The sequence below is a fragment of the Channa argus genome, chromosome 15, assembly GCF_033026475.1.
Source record: "Channa argus isolate prfri chromosome 15, Channa argus male v1.0, whole genome shotgun sequence".
In the NCBI taxonomy this organism is placed as follows: domain Eukaryota; kingdom Metazoa; phylum Chordata; class Actinopteri; order Anabantiformes; family Channidae; genus Channa; species Channa argus.
In genome coordinates this window covers 21310460-21337759 of record NC_090211.1, presented here as the reverse complement: position 1 = coordinate 21337759, position 27300 = coordinate 21310460, and the positions used below count along the sequence as shown (strand labels likewise).

Below are 27300 nucleotides of genomic sequence, written 5' to 3'. Positions count from 1 at the left end.
TCTTTTACATTTGCTACTTTGTATCATGTAACTCGTGATCCTCCAGACAAGAGTCATACTGCTGAAAACCTTTGTTGAATGCAGATACATCACTGAGCAAAAATGAACTGACCTGTCTTGCAAAGTGAGTTTCATGTTCAGATGCCCCACAGCTGCAGTATTTTTATTTCAATTTGGATTCATTCTTGGATATGGACGTATTTTGACAGAGCAACTCTGGGATATTCAGGAAATGATCTCACACCACCTCTGAAATGCACTAAATAACCATCTTCCTTTATAGAATATGCTGATCATCCACTACATTAATATGACTGTTTGACTTTAATGGTCTTAGAAGAATAGATTCTTCTACACATAATTAATGTTTGTAATTTGTTCAAAGTGTTGGTTGAACACTTTATTCTAAATGGATAATAAATGTTTGAATTGATTTGCAGTGAGAAGGGCAGCTTGGGGCCTACTGCTTCTATTCCAACTACTCTTTTATACGTTAGAGACAAATGTCAATAGAAAAGAAATAGCCTGTCTTTAAATCAAACATTTTTATTTGACCTTAGTTTCTTGCAAAGCAGAAACACACAAGCATCAATAAATCACATGTACTCTACTGAATTTACACACATTTTGGAAAAAGAACAATTTCAACATTTATTTTAAAACTTAAAAAAATCAAGAACAAGCAAATAATGTCTTATTGAACAACTTAAAACAAAGACTGAAATCTTCTAACATGTTACATTGTCAGGCCTAACTAGCTCTCAGCGGAAACACAATCAAAAGAGAACAGATCAGAACAAGCACAGGAACAAATGAAGTGTATGATGCAATCACAAAGCAGGCACAGCACATCACCAATCTTTAACCTTTGTCACCTTCACAAACGGTCCAAGGCCACCACCTCCTGCTCCTCCTGCTGGACATAGGAGTCAGTCGTTAGTGTCAGTGTAAGCCCACCTTCACACACACATACACACACTGCACACACATCACATTACTTAGAAGCTCTGATCTACAGAGGAGGAGGAGGAGGAGTTGCTATGGATCAACATCAGAGAAAACAGGAAGTGTTTGTGAACAAGCCAGTAGTTGGCCAAACTTACCTGAAAGAGAAAATGGGGAAATTATAACCCAGGAATCATTTTTCTAGTGCATTAAAGACGTTCTTAAAGCACATAAGTGAGAAAAATGCAGACATTTTCTCTGTGTGTGGTTCCTGTTTTATCCTCAACTATTCATCCACGACAATAGTTACCTGTTCATCAGGGCCGTTGTTGATGACTCCATGGACTCTAGGTCGACAGTTTCCTTACTCTCTGCAACGTGACCATCTCTATCACGTCATCTTTGGGGGTCCTCTCTGAGGTGCTGTTGACAGAAAGGAGGATTGGCACAATAAGTCTTCCCAGGTCCACTTGACTCATAATTTGAACATTTTGGATACAGTCCCAGGATTTAACAGTGCATTTGTTGAAGACTACATGACGACATTTTCTTTTTCTTTCTGAGGATTAATACATATTTACTGTACTGAGTAGCAGAGACAATACTCACATGTCCAGATTCCCTGAGCGTCCAGGTGGGATAATTCCCTTCCTATACAGGAAGTAGAGGACACTGCTGATGGCCAGCAGCAGCAGACACAGTATGATGACTACTATGATCACCCCACTGCCCTTAGCTGCATGAACACACAAACACAGAGAGCAAGAAAATCCTGTTAGTTCACTTCATCTAACAATTGTTCTCATCTCTGAGCTGCTACTTTGACAGCTGCGGTGTTTAAGAGGATTTGACCTTTGCTTCATTGTGTACCAACCACATAAAATAGTTTGGTTTCTTTATTTGTAGAGCACTTTTTGGCTTATCTTTGAATACATCCATACATACATACATTCCTCCAGCTACTCCAGTTTTCTCCCACAGTCCAAAGACATGATGTTAGGTTAATTGGTGACTAAATGACCTGTAGCAGTGAATGTGATTGTGATGATGGTCTTTCTCTGTATGTCTCTCTGTGATGGCCCTGAGACAGACTGGAGACCTGTCCGGGCTGTACCCTGCCTCTCACCCAATGACTTCAGCCCCCTTTTCCTGAATTCTATTGTTCAGATCAGATGTTTGAATTTGTTAAAAACTAAGATTGTGGTATTTATTCTATCACACATACATATTTTATTATACATTATTGATTATTAGATTTTCCACTAGTTGTGTGTAGAAACCGTTTCCTCTGATTGTACAAGTATTTTTAGCTAAGTCAAACTGATCATGTAACACCTGGAAGAGGTTCAGCCCCTCAGGACATCAGTGGATATTTAGAAAAGCAAACAAACATTTATTTTATTAATAATTCTCAAGAGAGAATCAACACTACATGTATTTAGCTTATTTTTGTTTTCTTTCAAAATTCCGGGACATAAAAATAATGTTTTTACCACTGCAGAGCATTCGGGCAGAATATCATGATTGAATTGCTGGAATTTTCTGGTGATCTGACTTTTCATCTTTTATGAAACGGGACATTTAATATGTCAAAGATCTGCCAGCAAACCAAAGAGTCCCTGCATGAAACTATAAATAATGTATGGAATTGTCTCACACAGAACTTAGACTAAAGCGTGAACACAGAAAGAAGAGAGATGGGGCAAAGGGGAAAAGGCATCTGACAAAAGAGCTGTCAGGGCAAAACTCTTACCAGGAGTGAAGGGAGCTGGTGTGGTGACACTGGGAACTGTGAGGAAGAAAAACAACACTTAGAGAGTGAGCGTCTGTCCAAGTCCACCACTGTTAACCCAACACACACACACACACACACACACACACACGGAATTACACCCAATCTCATGTCACACTGCAGGTGTAAGGGAAGATTGCTGACTTCATCCACCTGTTGAAGTGACAGCTTTTTGTCCTTCACATACAAACAACTTTCACATAGATCATAGATTCATTCTTGCTTTATTTGAGCAACGATGCTCACGTGATATCAGTCCCCAGAGGGACTAGTGGTAGCACTAAAGATCAGCATGGAGAAAGAAGAGCACAGCTCTCTCACAGGACACACTAGTGAGGGTAACCTGGTAACATTCGTGTCATGTGATTTTTCCCTTAACTGTTGCTAAATGCTGATTAGTGCGAGCTAGTACAAGACACCATCTTCTTGTCTTTGGTGAAAAGAGCTTAGAGAAAAAGACAATCTATGAACTTAGCAAACTGTGCTTTATCCCACTGTTAACAATAAGTAAAGGATTAACAAAATTGGTTTTCAGAGCCTTTAAACTTGATTTAGCAGTTTAAACCTTAATGAGCATTGAGGTCACCCTACGTCTCCTAGTTCATCCCCTAATGTACAATCGCTAGTTTGGTCCCTAGTTAGAAGCCACATTCTACTGCCTGTACCATTAAAGCCCGACAGTGACCAAAACTTTTCAAACAGGCTTTGAAACTTTCAATCCAAAATAACTCAAATGCTGTATGAAAAACCTTTTGCTGGTTATTCCAGATTTCATACACTTAGAATTGGTGAAACACATACAGAAGCACAATGTTCTGACTTTACTGTGGTTGTGCTATTTTGTTTGTTTTTTTCCAATATGATGGAAAAATGAATAACATGAAATCAATTCAACAATTCAAAACCTGGTTGTTCCCTGCACTAGAGAACTGAGAATAAAGATTAATGGTTCACTCGCTAAATGGCCCCTTTTTTAATAATCCATCCACTCATACATGGAAAGTGAGAGAGAAGCTCTTACTGGCTTTAATGTTGAAAGCTTTGACTTCAGTGCCCACGTCATTGGAAACGTTGCAAAGAGCTCTGATGTCCGAGGTGACATTTACTGACACCACACTCTGAGCCACGTACTCGTTCGACTTTCTTACCACCTCCTTCCAGTTCTGTGGAGACACAAACACACCTTGTTGATGAAGAAACCATGTGTTTTATATTGGCACAATAGAAATGCTCTTCACAGCTGGTATAACTACAGTTGGGTGCAAAGCTTTGCATCTGTACCAGAACAAACGTTTCTTCATGAGAAGTGAAAGTGAGTGGAATTTTCATCCCATCAGGCTGCGTATCTCATTTGAATTTAAAGCAAACATCATCTTAAATAATGACACTCTTTGTATTCTCTTTGTATTCATTCAGAAATAATGGCTCCTGCACCTACAGAGAAACGATCTATGTACAAGAAGAAAGCAGGAAACTCTACAATGACTAGAATCAGCCCCCAAATCTGGGTAAGTTGGAAGTCGGACTCTACCATGAGAGAAATTTGAGGGCTTCAATGAAAAACACTGCTCCCACCATTGACATGACTACAAACAAAGCTCCTCTAACAGAAGCAGGTTAGTGCTGTGTCGTGAGCCTTCTTGGTGACCTGGGTGCCGATGATGTTCCAGGAGATGCTGGGCAGTGGAGAGCCTTCAGCCTCACAACTCAGGTTCACCATCCTGCCTATTGCCTCCTCCAGCTGCACTTCCTGATCCTCTCCAACCAGCTGGGGACCACCTAGACACACCCACACACACATATATTTGCTGAGTGACATAAAGCATTTCCTCAGCCCTTTGCCCTCACCTCACCTTAGAATTGAAATTCTTAACCCTCAAACATCCCAGTTCATATCTACTCTCCTTTAATGCTGAGCTAGTGTCAGTGGAAGTCAACGCTTCCTGCACAGATGTTTCACATGAAAAGCCCTCCAGTGACCTGAAAGGGTCCAGTTCACCTTTTTATGGTAGGTTTGGAATGTGAGAAAAAGAGGAGGAGGTGGCTGAGCTAGGGAGCCGTGTGGGGCCACTGACCTCGTACAATGATGTGAACAGAGCCGCTGCTGTGCAAGGCCGGGAAGGAGGGAGCAGAGACCTCACAATGGTACTGTCCTGTTGTTCCATAGGTGGCGTCCTGCAGGTGCAGTGTGTTTCCCGTGCCTACCTGCTTCCCATCCTACACACATGTAAACCATAAACACACACACTAATGCAGCTATTTATTAGCTTTCACATCATCTAAACATATTCATTATCCTTTTCTTTTCTACTGTTTTCAGTAAGATTTTCAATCCAGTCTCTGGTCTACTGTGTACATACCTTGTACCAGACAGTGTGTGTTTTCAGAGAGGACAGGGCATTGCAGGTTGCAGTCAGATCTTCCCCTTTGAGCATCACCTCTGAGTCTTTTGGCACCACAACAGCTGGGTCCAAATCTGAACACAACAAACAGCAAAGAAAAGGAAATCAAATGCTGTAGGAATGGATTTATCGCTTTCTTTCACATGAGACAATCAGTATGGAGGTGGAGTCTTTGTGTGTGTGTGTGAGGCCACTTCTCACAGTGCACAGGGAGCTGAATTTCTCCTTTGACGTCTGCGTATTCGTCAGAGTCCAGAGGGCGACACTGATAGATTCCGCTGTGGTTTCGTGACACCGGTGACAGGATCAACACGTGGCCACTGCTCTCCAAGTCCACATCCTGGTCCTGCTCAAAAATGAATGAAAGTTGTCATCTCTGTCCATGTTGTGGAATGTTACTAGCTAACGCCAACAATCTCAAGGGGACAGGGAGTGTAAAAAGAATAGTTTCCCTAACCTTACTGGATTTCAAGTTTTAATGTTGCACACTGCATGTGATACTCATCATGTGGTGAAACAATGCAGCTGCAATTCCCAACAGACTCCATTAGGGGGATTCAGTGGGCCGACAATATATTTAGGCCCAATATCTAAACCCACGGTATTTGAAAGTAGAGATGGAGGCAGACAAGGCCGAACCGATATTACACCACGTACTGTGAAACTTACTTGTTTTCTGTGGAAAATGAAGGATGGAGGGGGGTTGCCGTCACCATGGCAACGCAGCTCCACTGTATCCCCCTCTTTGACCAAGCCCTGGGGCGACTCCCTCCACATCTCCACCTTGGTGCTAGGGTCTAAACACACACACACACACACTCAAATTAAGAAGGCTTATTCAGCGAGCTGCTAAAGTCATTTTACAAGGTCATTTCCAAGAAAGGCTCAACGTTAACTCACAGTAAACAGTGATGTTGACGCTGTTGGACTCCAACGTTCTGACGCCTCCTGGGACAAAGAAGCTGACCTCACAGGAGAAATAGGCATCTTCATCCTCCCTCACCGCTTTATACTCCAATGTGCTCTGGACGGAGAAAAAGCCTCTGGGATCTCTGCTCACATTTGCATCTGTCAAACACAATACAGATGTTTAGTGTAACAATGGACAGAAGTTCTATGAAACTGACACCTATTGCTGTAGAGGTCACAAAGTGCATATTCCAACTGTTTCTCTGTCGCTGTCAGCTGGTAATTAGGTGATCTAGACATCTGGTCCTCATGATTACAACCCTGGCAAGACTACAGCTGCTATCAGGCTTTAATAGAAACACACTGATGCTTCACATTAACAGCTTCGATTGCTAACAGAAAATTCAAAGTGTGATACAGGTGAGACCCAGACACAGTGTCTCATCTACACTTTGCACTTACGTCCTGCTGAGGACATCAGTGGCATGCTGTTCTTGTACCAGGTGATGTTGGGCTCAGGGAAGCTGTTACGAACCTCACATGATGCAACCTGGATGGAAAGTCACATTGGCCAATCTTTAGCAGCACTGTACAGGAAACTTGATTTCAGGGACTAACAGTGTCTAAGATTAAGTAGGCCCACCTTAGATGGCATCTCATTGGTCACAGATATTCCTGTCATAACACCCTTGATCACTGGGGCGTCTGGAGGAGCTGAGTTAGAAAAAGAATAATTACAAATCTCACAGATTGGAATGTTCCTTTAAACAACAGCTAATCTGAAATCCATTTAATGTTTGGTGGGTTTCCTTACCAAACACTCTGAGATCGGTCGTGACCACAGCAAACCCAAAGACCTTCTCCTGCACGTGGCAGATAAACTGCCTGTTGTCAGAGAGCTGGACATTCTGGATGGTGAGTTGAGCTTCCTGATGGTCCAAAGTCACATTGATCCGATCACTGTAGTCCGTGTTGTCGAGTACTTCCTGTTCTTTGTCATCACCGTAGAAGATCAGTGTCCATGAGCCCGTGATGTCAGGTCTCTGCAGAAAAGAGGACATGTAGTCAGGCTGACACATCACCTTTAACTGTGTATCATGGAGTAAAATGCTGAGTAAAATGTGTGTCCAGCTGACTGCTGCTGTGAAACAAACATACAATGTGAGCCATCGCTCAGCTGAGTCAGTCTGATTCAGACACATTTCGTCTTGTTAAAAATCTCAAATTCTCAAATAATTTTGGTTTTTGCATATATTTATTTTTTTGCACTTGTCCTTAATGTCTGTCCCATGTTTCACTGGGACCCATATGTCCCTCAAACTGAATATTAAATCAAAAGTTGTATAATTTCTTCTAACATCACCAGAATAGGTCTTTGTTTTAGGTATTATGGAATGTGGAACAAGTTTTGAAGGTGCTGAAAGCAATAAATGCATCAATTAGTTATTATTAATACATTTATTTTGTTTAGAAATATACTATAATTATATATAGTTATTACTCTGTGGATACACTTTTAGGATAACATATGATATTGATTGATAGATTCTATGAGTTCAGCCCTGAATGACACATTCTTCAACACTACACTGATAGAAAAGTTATTCACTCACACAGCCTGTGTGTCTCCTTTGTCCTGACAATATGATTAAAGTGAACACAATCAAAAGCTGCCTGCAGGACAAACATTGATGTTGATGTAAAATTTCCATTGGAAATAAATTCTCTCTTATAAAAAAATGGTTTTATTGTTATGCTGCATTATAGCTTAGATTTGTCTGTGGTTTATTTTATGTTTTCAACTTTTTTTTATCGTTTTTTATTGTTGAGTCGACAATAAGGGAGGCAATTAAATAGCCTGATGATTCAATTACAGTTGTGGGTCACTGGCCATGATTCAAATGACTGACTTTTAAGCAGCAGACCTACACAAGAAGTGAGCAGTTGAATTGTGTCAGAGAGTTTCAGTTATACTCACCACAAACCACTGGACAAATAAATCACTGGGCTGATTGTTCCCATCAGTGACGTTATACTGGCAGAGGATTTGAGCAGAGTCACCCAGGTAAACCTCAACAGTCTCCTGTGTTGTCAGCTCCACCTTTGTCCAGGCTGAAAAACACATAGACATGCACATAAATCCACTACACAGTCAGCATTGGTTCTTCCTGACCTACATCTAATTCTGATTGTGACCCTCAATCCTAATTGTGCTCACATCTGGCTTTAGATTCCCTGCATTCATTAACAGGAAAGGTCAGTACAGTCCCTGATCCCTCCCTCGACTGTAACTTCTTGTAGCAGCCAATGGATTTGTCATCACAGTCTAAGAAAAAGTGTCACTTTACTGCTGAATCTTTTCTGTTTTTAATGTCATGAAATAAAGTATCTGTGAGTACAAACCATCTGAAGGTGGAATTATCAAGCTCCTCAAAAGTGGAACTTAAGCTCGGTTTAGTCTTTAGGACTACAATTAAAAACTATCTTCTATTAATATGGGTTAACTTTAGCTGCACTTTACAGATGTATTATGTTGGAAACTGTCACAGTTTAGTGTTGGCAAATACTGAGGGACACAAAAGAACAAGAGCACAAACATAGCCATTTACTTTTGAATAAGTGTTTTAAATATGAAGAAAACCACTTTGCAAGACCGAGACCTTGGTGTTTTAAGAGTCCAGCTGCCACCCTGCTGCTCCCCCCCCACCACCCTGTCAGCCCTCCTCACAAACAATCATTTTCTGGCCTGTGCTCGGCCAACCGTTCCTTTTTTTTTTTGAGCATTCAAATATCAGGACCTTGATAGTTACTGAATTAGAATAATCAGCACAGACAATATTTCAGCAATGCAATGTTTTTACTGGAATTATGCTTAATATTCTTAATATTCTGTTAAGACATGTTTGTCATACAAAATACAATCTAAATACAATCTAATTGAAAAATCTTCATATATTCCTTAAGTACTGGAAAACAGGACTTTGTTTAACTCACCCATATAGAGAAAAACCACAAATGTTCTTTTCAGGAAAGCCATGTCCGCGTTGCTCGTCGTATCACACCAAAGTGGCTTCTTGCCTTGAACTTACCAGAAACCCGCAGGAACTACAATCAAAGTATCATTTTATTCTGAAGCAGCTTATCAGTCATGTAACAGTTTCAGCATTCTTTGCGTTTCTTACGTCACCAAAAGTTTAATTGGAATGTTGCAATATTGATACAAATGTAATAAAATCATTCTTTTACATAATTTAATAATTTAAACTGGCTGTATGAACATAAAAAATAAAAAAAATAAAATGGTGAAAACACGTTCAACTAACAACCACAAACAACAAAATATATTTTTTATTAAATGGCCAAAATCACATGGGTAAGAATAATAACTACCTAGAATCACATCTGGTAGATTCTAAGTAATAATCTCAATTAAGAGCTGGAAAACTACATGTTAATTGAATAATAATATTGCAGCTCCTCAGCATTGAGGCATTTTAAATCATAGTAGCTGTATAGGTCACAAAGCCAGGCCCCTTTATGTCAGCAGATATAAAGCTTTTCCTTGTTCTTTTAGGATATAAAAAAGGTGCATCTTGTTATAATAAACTGCTTTGATTGACAGCTGAAATGAGATGTGCCACAGGAGAAGAGGAAGCAAAGAGACATTTTAAAGAAAAGCTTAAACATTTTTAATATTGTAAGTTGACCTGATCATGTTGTCAATTCTCACTGAAACAAACTTATTGCAGACAGTGCTGCATATTCTCTTTTATCACAGATAATAAAAAAGATAGATCCTTTAAGTGTAGGTCTATGAATATCTGAATATGAATATGAATATATCTCATCATTAACTCCATTACTAACCATTTCAATCAATATTTAGTTCAATGATGTTCTTTACTGTTCACAGATCAGGGTTCAATGAGCATAAGTCATAAGCATAAGACCTACATATAAATTACAATAGTTTTATATGCAATTGATAAAAAATTTAAAAATTGTATTTTATATTTGGATTTTTTTTGTTTATGGCGTGATGTGGATAAATTAAAATGAGACATCTCTGCTGTTCATGGTCAAATTGACCCGTTTTAAAGTTAAGAATTTAAAATAATACTTAAAAGTATTTTTTCACTTTGAAACTTTCCTGCTTGGCTTTTTTAGTGTAATCAACATAAAATAAAAATGCTTCAGTTCACATATTTCTAACCCTCGTACATGTTCATGTTACAAAGATACTGTTCGGGTCAATTTGACCCAGCGACAAAATACAAGCTAAAAACAGTCAGAAAAATCAAATACTATTTGTTTCTTTGCAACGATGAGACATAATACACCGCTGTCTCACACTCACACACACTCTTGACTTCATCTTTGAAGTGTGAGAATGCAGGTGTTGACTTTTGACAGGAACCTTCTCAGTTCTCGTAGACAAACTCCACCCACATTGAGTGGTCACTCAGATGTGTATTTGGGGACAAAGACCACTGAATTTGACCATTTTTTGATGTGAATGGCTTCAAAGAAGAGGTCAAGAAAATGTGTGTGTGTGTATGTGTGTGAGACGGGGTTGTATTATGTCTCGTAGTTGCTCTAACACTTGCATCTCGTGAAATGTGAACTTTTCTGATAGGACTTTGCTTTGATGTTTTTTTCCTTGATTTAGATTTTTGCTGCCTTGTACCTCACTTGTAAGTCGCTTTGGATAAAAGCATCTGCTAAATAACTAAATGTATTATTTTTAGATTGCTAAACTTTAAAATGGGTCAATTTGACCCTGAACATAACAGGAGGGTTAATCTTCCCCAGCATCAGCCTGATAGGGAGCAGAACACCACTGACAAAGCTGCAAACAGATGAATCCTCACACATCCAAGACTGTTCAGAGACCTTGATTTTGTGAATGTGTTTATAAGGAGTTAACCAATTTCCTGTGGGGTCAAATGTGGCATCATTTGTTTCACATTTGTCCTGCAGCTGCTCTAAATGTCAGCTTTCAACAAAGAGACAGAGATAAGGCTGCACTGATACTCACCCACTGATCAGACCCTGCAAACAAAAGCTTTTCAGCTCTGTCTATATGATCATGGTAAAGTTAAACTTGCATTGGGAGGCAACACTCCTCCCAAAGCACCAACCTCACAGTTAACATGATACCAACATCTTTAGGAATAAAACCCAAACTAACTACATATGCTACATGTCACTAATCACTAAAAAATACATTCATCATTAAAAAAAAAAAAAGGTTCATAGACTTCAGAACCCAATAAGGTGCTTGAGAAATTCTCAGTTTGAATTAAATTTATTAAAGAGTGTTATTGTTGGCAAAGCAGGATGATGAGGAGGAGGAGGATGATGATGATGATGATGATGATGATGTTGCCCTCCGAATCGCTGGATGGCGCTAAACTAATGCATGTTACGCCACCAGATCTCCGGTTTGGATGAATAACTTGGGTGCTGGCTCTGCTATTCGGGTTTAAGAGCACTGAAATACAGTAATTAAGACTTAAGAAAACGTGTCTTGTATCATACACATGAGGGCAGGCAGAGTTCAAGTTACATCAGAGGAAAAGTCTGAAAGTAAAATCTTTGATTTTAATGCAACTGTATTATATCATAGCACTGTGTCACCCTCATCACACCACAATATGTCTTTTTGTTATAGCAGACAGGATAAATTGCTCCCCTGTCTGGTTTCTAGGCACAATGAGGAGATACAGTGTTTGTCTTCAATTAGTGTGTGGCCATTGCATAATTAGTACCACCAGTACTCACGGCTGTCTTGTTTTCAGGTTGATACTTTGGGGCATGACTTAGTTTTGCTAGTGCAGGCCACATGCTGCAAGGCATGTGTGAGTGTGAGTACGTGGACAGCACTAGCAGAATTACAATGCCGTGTTGTAAACCTTTGCTATTTTACATGTAGTTATCGTGATTCCAAAACACAACAAGCCATTTAATCATGTCCTCAACATATTGTTCACACAGACACATGTGACTGCTGCTTCTCACACAATATTAAAGGAGAAGGTTCTGCTTTTTAATTTCCTTTTAAAGATAAGATTTAAATCCTGTGAGTTCAGGGTCACCACAGCGGATCATTGTCCGCATGTTGATTTGGCGGTTTTTACACCGAAAGCCCTTCCTGACACAACCATCCCCAATTTCTACTGGGCTTGGACCAGCACTGCACAGGTGGGGATGGGAAAGGGCTGTTAGAGGTTCAGTCTCTTGCCCAGAGACTCTTTGACATATAGCTGTGACCAGGGATCGAACCACTGACCCTGTGGTCCGTGGATGACTACAGCCTACAGCCGCCCCAAGATTTAAAGACGTGTGCCAGCCCATTATTACTTTATTTAATCATTCATAATAAGAAGTAACAGGTATCCCCATTACTAGTTCCATTTCATACCTCTGTGCTGCTAAGCTAATTGGTTTTTGATTTCTGTTTTGGATGAATTTTGGTGTTAACGGCTGAGAACAGTCAGCCGATCAGGAGGTGGAGGTCTCAGACACAGCAGGTGAGAAGAACAGCAGCAAAGTGACCAGATTCAAAGCAAAGAGTAGGAGGAATGGAGATGGGGAGACAAGTCAGGAGTGTGGTTGTACTGCCCTCTATTGGTAACTCCGGGGAGGAGCCAGGCAGGATGACGGGGTTGGTGGAGAGGGCAAGCTGCTGAGGAGGACTGGAGGAGACGGACGGTGGCCTGGAGGAAGGGATCGACTGAGGAGAGAGGAAGCTTAGAGGCAGGAGTGAGGGACACACTCATCCGTACTTGGTGGGGAAAAATCCACCATCCAAAAACTTGGACTTCCAGGTCCAAGTCCACAATACCTATCCAGGTCCGATCAGTACAGTAAAGTTCCAGAATCCTTATCCTTAAGACAGTTTCCATCAGAGAGTTGCGTATCCAAGAGCTCAATAAACAGACATCAAACTAGAGAAGCAGACTGGAAAGTTCTCAGAGCTGCGTTAAAACAGGCAGCGGCACAGGTGAAAACAATCAAGGCTGATGAGGTGACCAAAAACAACGCCACAACAGGAAGTGGAGTAGAGGGACTACAAAATAAACGTCAGGAAACAGGAAGTGGAGATTTTGATAGTTTTGATCCTTCCTCCTCTTCACACTGTTCACGTGGAGACCTCGTCTTAACCTTTTTTCAGTGTAAGTGATGGTGGTCAACTCTACCGTCCTTTAACCGTTACAGCAAGTCCAGACTTAGTGTATCGCTGCATTACATCAAAGTGACCACAAGGTGGCAGCATTGTATTGTAATAGCTAACAGGCAGCAACGCATGGATCTAATCCATTAAAACTAGATGAGTCCCCAGTATTTCTTTTTCATTTTTGTCGTCTTTGACTGATGTTTGATAGAAAGTACAAGCTCTTTAATGGAACTATTTAAACATTATAAAACAATAACATGGACATTTTTGAAGGAAATTAAGATATTTGGGTTTGAGTGTGTGATGGAAAATCAAGTATTATTAAATGATGACTACATTTAATCCTTAGCATTTTACCTAGTTATAACAGCAATAGTATTCAGTGTACTTTTGAAGACTGTTTAAAAGATTGTATGTTGTTTGTCTTATAAAACTTTGTCTCATCTATATGTTTTGTGTTGAAGTGTTTGCAGAACTGCTCCAAGGTCAGTTACTGTCTAACAGCAGACCATCCCACACTGAGTCACTCCATGCTCACAGGTGCTTATCAAAGTGCTGGAAAGGGAAAAGGTTTCCATAAAAGAAGAAAAAGGCCGGGGGCAGTGTCCTGAGGGTGGACAATGTTCTGCTCAGCAACAGATGCATGACCTGCTTAGGTTTTTGGCCAAATGATTGGGTTCATTCATTTAGTGCAAAGGACTGATGGAAAAGACTCACAGTCTCTTCCCACTGTCTTGTTATTGTTATTGTTACTGTTGGTTGCTGTTGGTGAGTGGAGAGACGGGTGGGGGCTCTAGTCACACACTGTTGTAGTGATGACTAAACTCAACCAACTGGGCCCTATGTTTCTCACAATAATAGAAACGCATGATATATTTACAGACTAAGAAAAGGACTGTAGAATTGGACAAGGAAAAGGAAAACATGAGAACAGCTCTGCAGACAACACACAGTGAAATGCATCAGTGGGTGAAAGATGTGGAAGAGTGAGCTGCATAAAGTAAGATGTTTGAAGAAGCTGCACATTTTGCTGCACGTCAACTGTTTCTTGATATTTTACTATAAAGGGAATGTTGTTAATTGCCTTTGCAATGTTTGCATTAAATTAACGTTGATTTTTACCTGCAACATGTGCCTAGTTCAAACCTTTTTAATTTGTTTTTTGGCTTTTATTTTATAACTTCCTGTAAAACTGAAGTATATTATTTTGAAAGGACATCCAACAAATAAAAACACGAAGACAGTAAAAAACATTTAAACGTCTGTGTTGATTAAGTTGCTAATTTGTCTTAATGTTAGCTTAACGTAAACCTGCTATCCGGCATATTTACGGTCTAATATGGTTTTGTCTGTGTTTACTTTGTATAGCTCTTACGTTGGTTTGATAAAAAGGATAAGGAAAACTAGAATGGGCATTTCCTACAGAAAATGAGTGTGATTACTGAAAGCCAGCCGCTGCAGCTGCTGCAGCCATCGCCGAATCTGCAGCTCTGAACATTTTAGAAGCGACACCACTCGAACAAAACAATAAAAATCATTTGCAGTTCGCCCAGCGGAGCAATAGAAGCAACTGTCAGGATCTTGTTGTGCTTCCTGTCCCTGGACTTTTATTTTGTGGCCCCTTCTCCTTACTTCCTGTCCCTGGTTCTGTTCACCCAGCTTTACCCTCGTTGTCCCTCATTGTTTGCACCTGTTCCACCCTCTATTTAAGTTCAGTCTTCCCTTCACTCCCCTGCCAGATCCTCGTCATTGTTAATGTGGTCTCTGCCATCGTGGTTACTATCTTCCTTGTTGCCGTTATTATCCTCACCAACCCCACCAAGTTTTCTCCGCTTGTTTTCTCCTGGTATTTTCATGTTTAGGTTTGCTTGTGTGCTCTTCAGTTTGCCAGTGCTTTATGTTGAGTTTGTTTGTGACTGCCTCCCTTAGTCCTTGTGTGTATGTGCTCCCCCAACTCTGTTACTTTGGTATTGTTCCCTTCCAGTGTGTTTTTAAGTTGTGCTCCGTTTTACTTTAACCATTATTACGTGTTAGCCTTTGTTCAGTAGTTTGTTCTTTGATATTTCTTAGTCTCCTTAGCCTTACCCTTGTGTTTACCCGCTTTAGTGGCTTAACGTTTATCTGTGCCTTATTTTATCAGTAGCCTCTGTTAGTTCTTTCTCTAACTTGTCCCCTGAGCCTTAGCTGTGTTTATTTCTGGTAATTCGGTTCCCCTCTTGTTTTCAAGTTAACTCCTTTCGTGTGCTGGTCCTGTTCATCATTTACATCTCTTTCAATAAAAGCCCCTTATTTTGCAAACCCTCGCTCTGTCTCTTCTCTTGGGTCCATCCCTTAACCAAGACCGTGACAGCAACACTGTAACATGTGAAGCATTTCATCACGGGGCAGCTGTCCACCAAGGTTCATCACGTTAGCTTGTGTAGTTTTTGAGATATTGAACTATTTAGAAGTGACAGCACATGAAACAATGAAGTAGTTTTCAATTGCTATTCACCAACTGTCCAGCAGATGGCAGCCTGTCCAAAGGAATCAACTGTTGCCATCTTCCCCTCTCAACACTAATGAAGTTCTGATATAAGATGACAAAAATGAAAGTACCCACCATGGCGCCCCCCAGTGGAGAAACGACATGTAATTTGTTCAGGACAGTGTCCTGCACATATGTGTAAAGTTAGTCATTGCATCAGCTTAAATTGTTGCACTGGAGCAACAAGGCCACCAAAAGGAGCAAAGCAGGCTTGTTCTCCAGTTCCAGTAATCAACAGGTCAGTGTTGATGAGTTGATCTGGAGTGATAGAGATACGAATCCCTGCAAACTGTTGCTAAGGAGGAGAAAGTTGGGAGACACACACATTTCTGCTCCCCTGGATCCTGCCTGCTGATCTATTATCAATTGTAATAAGAAATTCTCAGCCCAGGAGCCCGTGATGACTGAAACTGCCATTGTTATTCCCTTTCAGCACTACAGAAAGCATCAGTGCTCCATTATTAAAAATACACAGATGAATGAATAAACCGTCATAATGCTGAGGTTTCCCTCTATATCTTGAATACACATTTCCTGGTTTCCTGAACAGATTACTACTTTCAACTCATGGCTGCTAGTTTAACATTTATTGTCATCTTCTGAGCACAGATTTTTTTTCTGATGTTCATTGAAATTATAAATGGGAAATCACGTTTCATTGTAATGCATACTGATACTGTCATTTAAAACAGCAATAACAATAATGTAGGATAATACAATAATAACCACTGTAAAATGTTTTTTTGACTCATTGTGTGGGAATAAAAAAGCAATGCTGCCATCTAAAGGCTGAAATGTGTAACAGATTTCACACTAAACTGCAATGGAAAATATTTTCCCAAAAATGCCCTCCATCAAAAATTAAACATATTTGATGGTTAATATATTCCATCAAAATTGTACCGAGTCTAGTTGACGTAGTAGTAGTATTCCTGTAGTAGTATTAGTAGTCGTCTTAGTATTAGGTTTGAATTTTAGAAGAGGACACATATTTTAATCACAACAGAATTTCTCAGTTCCTCGTTTAAATACAAACCCAGTCTGCTCGTATAAAGAGGAAATGGGGACAGAGATAGCGCATGTAAAATCACGTCTATGTTTGTACTAAACGTGCGTTGATTACGTGCGTTCAGAGTGTTGCAATACGTCCACTGCACATCCAGGAAGAACTTTTTCAAAGTAAAAGACCGGAAGTAGTAGCGCAGGAAGATCTGCAAACGTTATTAGTTCTTGAACGTTAAACCAGAATGTTGTCAAACCGTATAAATATATTATAAAGACAAATGCATATTACAAAAATGGTTTATAGTTGATACAAAAAGGAAGCAGAATTGTTAATTAATTTTACCATAGTGTCATATTCAGCAGCAAACGGAAGTACACCACAAAAGAGGAAATGAAAAAAAAAATTACATTGGCGGGCGGTATAAGATGTCGCGCTCTTTTCCGAACTCAGACACCTGCGAAATGGCCGGGAGGGGTTTTCATGCGAGTGGGTTGAACACTCTGAGACCAAATCCACGCCGGTTTCGACCGGCTGTCGGAACGAGAACGAGAACGAGAACATTCTGGCAGTGACAACATAGTTGAGCGGTAACGTCACTTAACGTTAGTTGATAATATTTACGAAGCTAAATCCCTTTAAAAGTGTAGCGAGGATAACGCTTGTACAGTAAAACAACCTTACGTTAACTTTGACTTATCATTGTGCAGTTAGGCTTTTTTTGCTTTATCAACTAACAGTCAGTTGTCGAGTATGTGTCACTTTTTATTAGCTTCATTTTATTAGTTTCTTTACTGGTTTCTGCAGGCGCTGCAGACATCTTGTTCAATACTCGAGTGTTTATATTTTTAATTTTTTGCATAATTGCCTCTTATAAAATTCTATATACATTTCAGCACAAAGTACTAATCATAACTATTTTTCTAACTCTTATATCTAACTATCTGTTTTGTTTTTGTTACAGGCCTCCACGTTTCAGCGACAGGTATCCTCTGTACCTCCAGAAAGAGCTTTGTAAAGAGCACAAAATTCAGTAATTCCATAATGTACAGAGGGTAATGGAAACCATTCCTGACCTGCAGTACGTGTTTTATAGGCTAATGCTATATATATATATATATGTGTGTGTGTGTGTGTGTGTGTGTATATATATCTTCTTCTTTTCTTCTTTTCCTTTCGGCTGCTCCCTTTCAGGTGTCGCCACAGCGAATCATGTGCCTCCATCTAACTCTGTCCTCTGCATCCTCTTCACTCACACCAACTAACTTCATGTCCTCCCTCACTACATCCATAAATCTCCTCTTTGCTCTTCCTCTAGACCTCCTGCCTGGCAGCTCCAACCTCAGCATCCTTCTACCGATATATTCACAGTTTCTCCTCTGAACATGTCCAAACCACCTCAATCTGGCCTCTCTGACTTTATCTCCAAACATCTAACATGAGCTGTCCCTCTGATGTCCTCATTCCTGATCCTGTCCATCCTCGTCACTCCCAAAGAGAACCTCAACATCTTAAGCTCTGCTACCTCCAGCTCTGCCTCCTGTCTTTTCTTCAGTGCCACTGTCTCTAAGCCGAACAACATCGCTGGTCTCACCACTGTCTTGAGCACCTTTCCTTTCATTCTCGCTGATACTCTTTTATCACACAACACACCTGACACTTTTCTCCAACCGTTCCAACCTGCCTGCACTCGCCTCTTCACCTCTTTTCCACACTCACCGTTGCTCTGAACCGTTGACCCTAAATACTTAAAGTCCTGCACCTTCTTCACCTCTGCTCCCGGTAACCTCACCGTTCCACCTGGGTCCCTCTCATTCACACACATGTATTCTGTCTTGCTGCGGCTAAGCTTCATTCCTCTGTTTTCCAGAGCAGACCTCCACCTCTCTAGATTTTCCTCCACCTGCTCCCTGCTCTCACTACAAATAACAATGTCATCTGCAAACATCATAGTCCAGGGAGATTCTTGTCTAACCTCATCTGTCAGTCTGTCCATCACCAGAGCAAACAAGAAGGGGCTCAAAGCTGATCCTTGATGCAGACCCACCTCCACCTTGAACTCCTCTGTCACACCTACAGCACCTCACCACTGTCTTACAGCTCTCATACATGTCCTGCACCACTCTAACATACTTCTCTGCCACTCCAGACGTCCTCATACAATACCACAGCTCCTCTCTCGGCACCCTGTCATACGCTTTTTCTAAATCTACGAAGACACAATGCAACTCCCTATGACCCTCTCTGTACTTCTCCATCAGCGTCCTCAAAGCAAATACTGCATCTGTTGGACTCTTTCTAGGCATGAAACCATATTTCTGCTCACAAATACTCACCTCTGCCCTTAGCCGAGCTTCCACTACTCTTTCCCACAACTTCATTGTGTGACTCATCAGCTTTATTCCTCTGTAGTTTCCACAGCTCTGCGCATCTCCCTTGTTCTTAAAAATTGGTACCAGTACACTTCTCCTCCAGTCCTCAGCATCCTCTCACTCTCCAAGATCTTGTTAAACAAACTAGTCAAAAACTCTACTGCCACCTCTCCTAGACACTTCCATACCTCCACAGGCTTGTCATCAGGACCAACTGCCTTTCCACTCTTCATCCTCTTCAATGTCCTTCTCACTTCACTCTTACTAATCTTTGCTACTTCCTGCTCCACAACAGTCACCTCTTCTACTCTTCGTTCCCTTTCATTTTCCTCGTTCATCAACTCTTCAAAGTTCTCCTTCCATCTTCCCATCACACTCCTGGCACCTGTCAATACATTTCCATCCTTATCTTTAATCACACTAACCTGCTGCACATCCTTCCCATCTCTGCCTCTTTGTCTGGCCAACCTGTACAAATCCACCTCTCCCTCTTTAGTGTCCAACCTAACATACAAGTCCTCATATGCTCTTTGTTTGGCCTTTGCCACCTCTATCTTCACCTTACGCTGTATCTCCCTGTACTCCTGTCTACTCTCTTCAGTCCTCTCAGTGTCCCACTTCTTCTTAGCTAACCTCTTTCTCTGTATACACTCCTGAACTTCCTCGTTCCACCACCAAGTCTCCTTGTCCGCTTTCCTCTTTCCAGATGACACACCGAGTACTTTCCTACCTGTCTCCCTGATCAAATTAGCTGTAGTAGTCCAGTCATCTGGAAGCACCTCCAAACCACCCAGAGTCTGTCTCAGCTCCTCCCTGAAAACTAAACGACATTCTTCCTTTTTCAACTTCCACCACTTCGTCCTCTGCTCTGCCTTAGTCCTCCTTATCTTCCTCACCACCAGCATCATTTTATACACCACCATCCTGTGTTGTCTGGCTACACTCTCACCTACCAATACTTTACAGTCACTGATCTCTTTGAGATTACAGCATTTACACAAGATGTCATCCACCTGAGTGCTTCTACCTCCGCTCTTGTACGTCACCCTATGTTCCTGCCTCTTCTGAAAGAAAGTGTTTACTACAGCCATTTCCATCCTCTTTGCAAAGTCAACCACCATTTGTCCTTCTGTGTTCCTGTCCTGAACACCAAACCTGCCCATAACAGTCTCATCACCTCTGTTCCCTTCACCTACATGCCCATTGAAATCTGCACCAATGACAACTCTCTCACCTCTGGGGATGCTCTGCATCACTTCATCTAACTCACTCCAGAATTTCTCCTTCTCTTCTAACTCACATCCTACCTGTGGGGCATAACCACTCACAACATTGAACATCACCCCTTCAACTTCCAGCTTCAGACTCATCAACCTGTCTGATACTCACCTCTAGAACATTCCTCACAAACTCCTCTTTCAATATAACTCCTACTCCATTTCTCTTCCTATCTGACCCATGGTAAAACAACTTGAACCCTGCTCCTAAGCTTCTAGCCTTGCTACCTTTCCACTTGGTCTCCTGGACACACAGTATGTCCACCTTCCTACTCTGCATCGTGTCAACCAACTCTCTATCCTTCCCTGTCATAGTACCAACATTCAAAGTCCCTACTGTCAGTCCTACATTCTTAGCTTTCCTCTTCTCTCTCTGCCTACGAACACACCTTCCTCCTCTTCTTCTTCGTCTTCGACCAACAGTAGTCCAATTTCCAGGTCAACAATTTGTAGGTCAACAGCACCGGTGGCGGTCGTTGTTAACCCGGGCCCCGACCGATCCGGTATGGAAGTCTTTGTCACGATTCGCATGTTTGATTTGGCATGTGTTTTACGTCGGATGCCCTTCCTGCCACAACCCTCTGCATTTATCCAGACTTGGGACTGGCACAAGAAGACACTGGCTTGTGCCCCCTTGCGGTTGCATTGTGTGTGTGTGTGTGTGTGTGTGTGTATATATATATATATATATATATATATATATATATATATATATATATATATATATATATATATATATATATATATATATATATATATATATATATATATATATATATATATATATATATTAGTTGCCTTTCAGCACTACAGAAAGCATCAGTGCTCCATGACTTTGAAATATTAAGATGAATGAATAAACCGTCGTAATGCTGAGGTTTCCTCTATATCTTGAATACACCTTTCCTGGTTTCCTGGACCAGATTACTTTTATGTAGTGTATGGTGGGACTCCTGTATGTCCTCACCCTGGGCGGGTAATAACAATGTCTTCCTTTCGGGATCTGCCCGGCATTCTTACATGACCAACATGCTTTTGGATCTGCTCTATGCATATGATGTATTATGATGGATGAAGTATTACTTATTGATTGCTCTGCCAGTATATCAGTGCGCAAAGGAAGCAAACCTGTAAATTGCGTAATATACTTTAAATGTAATTTCTTGCCTACATTATTCTTCAGTCCTGCTTGTTGCTGATAGGATGTCTGATGCAATTAATGCATTCTCCTGGTTGTTTTCCTCAATCCATTGTGCTGATCCTCTGTCTGGTGTTAAAAAGGGAAAATAATATGAGCATAGAGTCTATTGGAAATGTCTTCAAAGCTAACAACATTAAAGACATTGGGTTAGTTTTAACAAGGTATGTGATGTTAAGTCTTTGATTGAGACGAACTGCCGTCGCCCTTTATTCAACATCTTATTTGTTTTGATACAAGAATGCGTCGGAAATCCAGTCGACAAGTCGTTTAGTGTGTGCTACTTCCAGACTGCCAGAGACTAGAAATCCGTCATAGCTGGTGGAAACGGTGTTTGCCAGTCCTAAGGTGGGGCTCCATCTTAAGTGTCTCCCGGCCTTCAGTTAAATCCATACAACTTCCTTTCACAAGTTTGTAAGTGCAATTCTTTGTTCAAACATGTGGTTAAAAATAATCTAGTTTTAAATCAAATTTTATTTTGTGAATGCCACGTCCTGTCATTTACAGAATGGAAACACTGAGACGGAGTCTAGAGTGGGCGAGAGGTAGGATTCTCGACGATGCAGCATTAGAAGATATAATTCAGAATGTGGATGAATATATCCAGGAGATCAGAACAACCAGGTATTTAGCACAGACTAGTGCAAACTGATGACAAATTAAACCTTTAGAAAGAACAGAACCTTCCTCTCAGTTACTAATTACTTAAAAAAGTAAATTACATTGTGTTTGCCTTATGTTGCATTTTATTCTTTTTCTTGGTGTTTATTGTGTTGTGACAATATGGATAATTTTGAATGGAATTGTCTATCAACGCTGTAGTGTCACGGTATTTATGAGATTAAGCTAATCTTTATTGTTTTTACAATTGGTTTAAATAAACGTATTCGTTCATACAAGGTAATTGGGAATTAAAATATACAAAATAGAGATTTTTTCAGCACAAACTCAACACCGGCCTTCGCTGATGTGGACTGGAGCTTGTGGCCCACCACTGTATGGTATCACTCGACATCAGCTCTCGTTTCTCTTTACATGCAGTTTTAAGGCGTCATGGCTCAAATATTGGGTGTGACTCTGTTCACCATCAAATGACGTGTAAGTCTCTGTTGATGATACACAGGGATTACAGTCTGTTTGGGTGCAGTTGTGTTGTCATATCTAACTTTCGTATAAAAAAAAATTAAATATATTTGAAGTGTCATCTGCAGTGAGCCCCACAACTCTCAAAGAGATTGTAAAGTGTGGTGTTCTATATGTGGTGGTTAAATCACTCAATAAAAGGAGGAGGCAGATGGAGACGGATAACTTTCTTTCACAGTTCGGACTTCCACTTTATTAATCTCACGCTCTCGCTTCACTTCCCCTAACATCGACACCTGACAAGCCAAAAACCCAATCAGGAACCAGAACAACCTAAACTCAAGCAAATGCAATTAAGGCACAGAGAAGCAGATTCAGTCCACCAATACAAACTCAAACATGGCAAACAAAATTGGAATTATTATTATGATATATAATAACTAAAAATAAGATAAAATTAGATCCTTACACTTTAACTCAAATACACATTACATTAGTTCTTAACAGAACCTTACAAGATTATATTCTGTTGTTTTGGGGGGAAAGATGTGTATAATTCCTAAGAATTTTCAGATACTTCGGGCCATCTGCTGCATTTGCAGACATGACGGATTCAGAGCTTAACAATCTAATCAGGGATATTGTGGCAGGAAATGATCAGCTTGGAGGGGAATGTGTCCGTGCTCGAATACGGGCAGATGGTATTTGAGTACAAAGGAGAGTAAGGAAAAGTTTCCGACGGATCAACCCACATGGCGACTTCCGTCCGTGCAATGTCCTACAGGTTTGAGAGGAGATGCTACAAGGTTCCTGGACCAAATTCATCATAGCACATCGACGGAAATCCTAAACTCATCAGATATCTTAATCTGCATAGTTGTTTTACACACTTACAGAATCAATTGTATGTATGACATAGGTAAACAATAGTCACAGCTGAATTGTTTTTATGCAGAATTCTTCTTCTCTCTTTTCAAAATATTATCATTCCACTCTCTTTTCTTTGCATGCAGCTGTAATTCTGTTTAGAAAGTTAGAATAAAAACAAGGTTAGTTGGATACATGGTGGAGAAATCTGCATTTTCCAGGAGAATTTAAACTGTGAACACCAGGTTTGTATAATCTAACCAATTCAGAGGCAGTATTTTTATATGCCATTTAACAAAGTAGGTGAATGACCCAATTGTAACCGATTCAAGTGACTGTTATTTTATGTATTTTTTATTTCAGGTGCAGAATAGTTATCCGTGGTAGTATTGATCGATACAGCTGGCTTGTGGTGTTTCTGAGTGCCTCCAACAACCGTAGTGCCATGGTATTGGAAGGATTCTTGACAGCAGCGACCAGGGTTGGAATCCCTGTTGCAGTGATAATTGTATAAATTATGGTTATTAATGAATGTCTAACGTGGCTCAAGACACAGTGCCTTCCGAGGAGCAAGTGTTCACAACCAGAGGATAGAGAGACTCTGGGGTGACCTGTGGCGTGGTAAATGTGTACTTTAACCTCTTCCATCTTTTAGAGGCTGAGGAATTGCTCAGTGTGGACAATGACTTGCACCTTTGGGCCCTGCACTATACGTGTACTTATGGGCCCTTAACCAGGATTTGAAAAAGTTTGCAGAGCAGTGGAACCACCATGGTCTGAGGACTGTGAGACACCAGTCACCTTTGCAACAACCATCAACAGCAGTCCAAGAACTGATTTCATCTAGACAATCAGTGGTTGACAGACAGATGGCCAGCACACAGGACATGGGAACTGACAGAAACACTGCTGCGGATGCAAGGGATGGCGGTTTTTCAGAAACGGATCAAAGTGATGCTGCAGCAGTGGTTCCTGATGTTGACTGGCATGAAGAAGTTGAAGTACCACAAACCCACTTCAACATCTCGCAGTTCACTTTGGCCTTCGTGGACGCCCCAGAGGACATCTAGGTGTTCGTCAAGCTGTTAAGTCCTACATTGAATAGAGAAGAAGAATAGAAGATAATGTGAATTGCATGTTTTATTTAAAATTTAATCTTAATTAAGAGGGATCACACACCTAAACTGAAAGAGTAAGTCAGTTAGGCAGTGCTGAACTGAGGTGCCTGGATGATTCCAGACACCATCCACTCCTTAAATTCCTCATAGGTTTGAGGTGTTGTGGGGATCCCTAGAATGACATTCCATGTGTTGGCAGTCGGCAAGTTGCATCCCTCAGACAGAAAGTCCAAGGTTGGTCTCTCTTCAAAACCTAGTAGTGGCACCTCTTCCACCCAAAGTTAAACACCAACACTTGGTTCAATGTGACCAAGGGGCAAAGTTGGCCTGTTAAATTATAAGCACATAATGGATATAAATTAAATACATAAAGTATGTGCATAACAACATATCTAGTTCATATCTACCTAGCTACTGAAAGTAGTTATTGTCTTTTTAAAATTATGGTTTGATACACTCAATATCAAGCAACCAGTCTCTAAAGAACCCATAGGCTTTAGCCTGAGTCCTCCTCAGGTTGGTCCCAGATTGTGCAAAGGACGGTTGGAAGAGCTTAGATATTTTTGCTGCAATAAGGGGGTTGAGGTTTTTGGTGAAGACACTCCTGAACAGATGAGGGTGTTTCTTCACTTCATCCAAAAGTCCCAGACAGCTGAGGCCTTGGAGGAATCTGTATACATTTGTTTAAAGCAGTCAGTGTGGAGCAATGGTTAGTCAGTGGCACAGCTGTAATAAGTCTTACAATATGCTCTTCATAACTTACTGTTTTAAGGCAGCTTCTAACCTCCCTTCAAGGTAAAATTTGGCAGCCAACGCAACCACCACATCTCGCCCGGCCAAATCACGTATGTTCACATTGAGCGCACCCAGCACTGCCAGATATTCATTTGCACCATCAGTAGCAGTTCTGGCTTCCTCAATGTTGGATCTATACAGTGTAGTCAAATTCATAATTACATGAGAGTTGTGGATATTTTTTTTATTTCAGCATTTGACGTTCATTTGTTGTCTCACAGAATTACAGCATTTCTATTTTTTAAAATAAAAGTCAGGAAACAGGAAGTGGAGATTTTGCTAGTTTTAATCCTTCCTCCTCTTCACACGTTCACGTGGAGACCTCGTCTTAACATTTTTTCAGTGTAAGTGATGGTGGTCAACTCTACCGTCCTTTAACCGTTACAGTAAGTCCAGACTTGGTGCATCGCTGCATTACATCAAAGTGACCACAAGGTGGCAGCATTGCATTGTAATAGCTAACAGGCAGCAACGCATGGATCTAATCCATTAAAACTTGATGAGTCCCCAGTATTTCTTTTTCATTTTTGTCATCTTTGACTGATGTTTGATAGAAAGTACAATGCCCAGCTCTTTAAAGGAACTATTTAAACATTATAAAACAATAACATGGACATTTTTGAAGGAAATTAAGATATTTGGGTTTGAGTGTGTGATGGAAAATCAAGTATTATTAAATGATGACTACATTTAATCCTTAGCATTTTACCTAGTTATAACAGCAATAGTAGTCAGTGTACTTTTGAAGACTGTTTAAAAGATTGTATGTTGTTTGTCTCATAAAACTTTGTCTCATCTATATGTTTTGTGTTGAAGTGTTTGCAGAACTGCTCCAAGGTCAGTTATTGTCTAACAGCAGACCATCCCACACTGAGTCACTCCATGCTCACAGGTGCTTATCAAAGTGCTGGAAAGGGAAAATGTTTCCATAAAAGAAGAAAAAGGCCGGGGGCAGTGTCCTGAGGGTGGACAATGTTCTGCTCAGCAACAGATGCATAACCTGCTTAGGTTTTTGGCCAAATGATTGGGTTCATTCATTTAGTGCAAAGGACTGATGGAAAAGACTCACAGTCTCTTCCCACTGTCTTGTTATACTGCCTCATATTCATTTTGCAAGGTGCCCCTTACTGGTTTTAATGGTATTTTGCCTAATTTTAAGCCATACTGTACATATTTTAACCATTGAACTTTTAAATTATGAATTGTCACATATGATATTCAATTCAATTCAATTCAACTTTATTTATATAGCGCCAATTTACAACAAAGTCATCTCAAGGCACTTTACAGAATAAAGTCCAGACTACACAAGTATGTAGAAGCAACCCAACAAATCCCCCTTGAGCAAGCCCTAGGCAACAGTGGAGAGGAAAAACTCCCTTTAATGGGAGAAACCTCCAGCAGAACCAGGCTCAGGGTGGGTGGCCATCTGCCTTGACCGGTTGGGGTGAGTGGAAAGTGGAGAAAGAAAAGAAAAGAGCAACGAAAAGCAACAACAAAACAACAAGAAAAGCAACAACAAAACAACAAAAAAGCAACAACAAAACAACAAAAAAGCAACAACAAAGCATCGTACAGGTTGTAGGATATAGAATATGTATGTTGTCACATATCTAGAATAATTTTGACAGAATATATATTCAGGTCTTTCTCGTTAGTGTTGGTGTATGTGGTTTGTGTTGATCTCACAAGAGGCAGAAAAAAATAGGAAACAACAAAAAAATAATAGGACAAGAATGTTATTGCATAATTCCACAGTTTTTTACCTGAAACTTTAAAGCACCTCATCTCACAAATGACCAAACTGTAAATTGCACCATTTGCAACATTGT

The 27300-nt window shown here is 40.5% G+C and overlaps 1 protein-coding gene and 1 long non-coding RNA gene across 3 annotated transcripts; one reads left to right on the top strand and one right to left on the bottom strand.

The window, feature by feature from the left end:
* Window positions 1-607: 607 nt before the first annotated feature.
* On the bottom strand, window positions 608-9085 carry LOC137099990 (cell surface glycoprotein MUC18-like). The gene is made up of 16 exons (XM_067477525.1): window positions 9016-9085; window positions 8027-8160; window positions 6863-7091; window positions 6692-6762; window positions 6511-6598; window positions 6040-6207; window positions 5809-5936; window positions 5341-5485; window positions 5098-5213; window positions 4813-4954; window positions 4386-4516; window positions 3759-3900; window positions 2699-2734; window positions 1555-1681; window positions 1256-1368; window positions 608-916 (listed from the first exon to the last, which is right to left on the bottom strand). The coding sequence occupies exons 1-15, from the start codon at window positions 9083-9085 to the stop codon at window positions 1293-1295; spliced, it is 1803 nt and encodes a 600-aa protein (XP_067333626.1). The 3' UTR covers window positions 608-916; window positions 1256-1292.
* An 8059-nt stretch (window positions 9086-17144) lies between these two features.
* LOC137100455 (uncharacterized) lies at window positions 17145-26226 on the top strand. 2 transcript variants are annotated; one of them, XR_010910905.1, is made up of 5 exons: window positions 17145-17348; window positions 17723-17839; window positions 21846-22019; window positions 22113-22229; window positions 23919-26226. It is a non-coding gene; the product is annotated as an uncharacterized lncRNA (long non-coding RNA). The 2 variants fall into 2 exon arrangements; XR_010910906.1 differs by having other exon boundaries at window positions 17145-17363.
* Window positions 26227-27300: the final 1074 nt, after the last annotated feature.